We start from the raw sequence: 2,334 nt of genomic DNA on the forward strand, positions 1-2,334 counted from the left end.
CAGGTTGTATTTGATAAATTCTCCGGTAGTCAGAGCAGAGAACCTGCGCTTCAAGGAGGAGGGGGTCCGTGATGTGCTGAAGGATGTGTTCCTGCCGTGGTACAACGCCTTCCGCTTCCTGATGCAGAATATCTACCGACTACACAAGGTACCAAAGAACCCGCGATGGATACCGCCATCAACTTGTATGATTGCTGGGTGCTGTCACGGCGGTGGGATTGCTGTCACGGCGGTGGGATTGCTGGGTGCTGTCACGGCGGTGGGATTGCTGGGTGCTGTCACGGCGGTGGGATTGCTGGGTGCTGTCACGGCGGTGGGATTGCTGGGTGCTGTCATGGCGGTGGGATTGCTGGGTGCTGTCATGGCGGTGGGATTGCTGGGTGCTGTCATGGCGGTGGGATTGCTGGGTGTTGGTCGTAGCGTTCTCCTCACTGGTTTCCTGTCTTCCAGGAGGCGGGTCTCCACTTCCTGTACAATGGGACCTCGGCCAGGACCGGTGGGAATATTATGGATAGATGGATCGTGTCCTTCACGCAGTCCCTGGTGCAGTTCTTTAAGACGGAGATGTCAGGTAGACGTTCGTTACGAGCGGCGCGCCATTTTCTCAGCTTTCCATTCTCATTCTCTCCCAATGCTTTCCGCAGCTTACCGACTCTACACGGTGGTTCCCCGACTAGTCAAGTTTGTTGACATGCTGACCAACTGGTATGTGCGCATGAACCGCCGGCGCCTGAAGGTAAGCACTGAGGGGGAAGTTGTCCGTGGCAACCAATCAGCTTCTCTCTTTTATTTTCAAAGCTTAACTGAACAAACTGACAACAGAGAAGCTGATTGGTTGCTATGGGCGACTGCTCCAGGTCTCCTCATTGGATAGTTTGGTGGTTTGGTGTCCCTTCTGATCCGCGTGTCTCTGTTTCCAGGGTGAAAGCGGCACGGAGGATTGTCTGATGGCCTTGGAGACTCTGTTCAGTGTTCTGTACTCCATGTGTACACTGATGGTAAGGCTGCTCTCCCCCTTCCTCCCCTCCAGTCTAGAGGCTCCCCCCCCTCCTCCCCCCCCCCTTCCTCCCCTCCTGTCTAGAGGCTGCTCTCCCCCTCCCTCCCCTCCAGTCTCGAGGCTGCTCTCCCCCTCCCTCCCCTCCAGTCTCGAGGCTGCTCTCCCCCTCCCTCCCCTCCAGTCTCGAGGCTGCTCTCCCCCTCCCTCCCCTCCAGTCTCGAGGCTGCTCTCCCCCTCCCTCCCCTCCAGTCTCGAGGCTGCTCTCCCCCTCCCTCCCCTCCAGTCTCGAGGCTGCTCTCCCCCTCCCTCCCCTCCAGTCTCGAGGCTGCTCTCCCCCTCCCTCCCCTCCAGTCTCGAGGCTGCTCTCCCCCTCCCTCCCCTCCAGTCTCGAGGCTGCTCTCCCCCTCCCTCCCCTCCAGTCTCGAGGCTGCTCTCCCCCTCCCTCCCCTCCAGTCTCGAGGCTGCTCTCCCCCTCCCTCCCCTCCAGTCTAGAGCCCCCCCCCTCTTCCAGGATATGTCGAGCTGTATCGGTAGTCTTTGGCATGGTAAACATGGCTGCTTGTGCGTTGTCTTCCCAGGCGCCGTTCACTCCGTTCATCACTGAGCTGATGTATCAGAAGCTGCGACTGCTTGTGGATCCGACGTCTGTCCAGGAGAAAGACACGCAGAGCATTCATTACCTCATGCTGCCCCCGGTCAGGTAACCCCGGAGAGGAAGGCTTGTGTCCCCCATTCTGTCACCCCGTGCCGTAACCCCGCCTCCCCGCCCTCCATGCGTCTGATTTATCCTCTTTTCTCCAGAGAGAATTTAATTGACAAGAAGATTGAGGCTGCTGTGTCCCGAATGCAGTCCGTCATTGAGCTGGGCCGCGTCATACGTGACCGGAAGACTCTGCCCATCAAGGTTGGCTTCCACTAGTAGCGATGCGCCGAAAAAATGCGTCGCGCTGAAACCAATTCTTATTTCATTGTTATTTATTTATTGTCGGGGACTCGGGCGAAATCTCTCAGCAGACCCCCTCACACCGGAACGTCTTGCGGCGGGTTCTACGCTCGGCGAACGCTCTACAAAACGCTCCAACATCTAAATCGCGTTGTATTCAATGGTCTGGTTCCCACCTCGGCGCCCGTCCCTAACGCGCTACAAAGCGGCCCGCGCCTGAGAAGGTCCCGGAGCTACTTTGGGCCGTTTTTGTCGCGCGTTTCCATTGGGATACAGCCAAGCAGCCTTCGGAAACGCGCAACTTTTTTACCGCGAATCGCGCGACGGTCACGTGACAGACGTGCATATGCAATACGCCTAGGTGTGAACGAGACACCCTAAGGTTATGAATGGG

At 57.8% G+C, this 2,334-nt stretch overlaps 1 protein-coding gene across 1 annotated transcript in view; it reads left to right on the plus strand.

The window, feature by feature from the left end:
* The window catches only part of LOC108803532 (isoleucine--tRNA ligase, cytoplasmic-like), a gene marked incomplete at its 3' end in the record, with an annotated part of 26,228 nt that overhangs the window by 15,139 nt on the left and 8,755 nt on the right, over window positions 1–2,334 (plus strand). The window contains 6 exon segments of the mRNA XM_018575366.1: window positions 4–148; window positions 451–571; window positions 645–736; window positions 921–998; window positions 1,576–1,697; window positions 1,799–1,901. Coding sequence (XP_018430868.1) covers window positions 4–148; window positions 451–571; window positions 645–736; window positions 921–998; window positions 1,576–1,697; window positions 1,799–1,901 — 661 coding nt within the window.

Source organism: Nanorana parkeri, unplaced genomic scaffold (genome assembly GCF_000935625.1).
Source record: "Nanorana parkeri isolate BGI_ZX_2015 unplaced genomic scaffold, ASM93562v1 scaffold3836, whole genome shotgun sequence".
In the NCBI taxonomy this organism is placed as follows: domain Eukaryota; kingdom Metazoa; phylum Chordata; class Amphibia; order Anura; family Dicroglossidae; genus Nanorana; species Nanorana parkeri.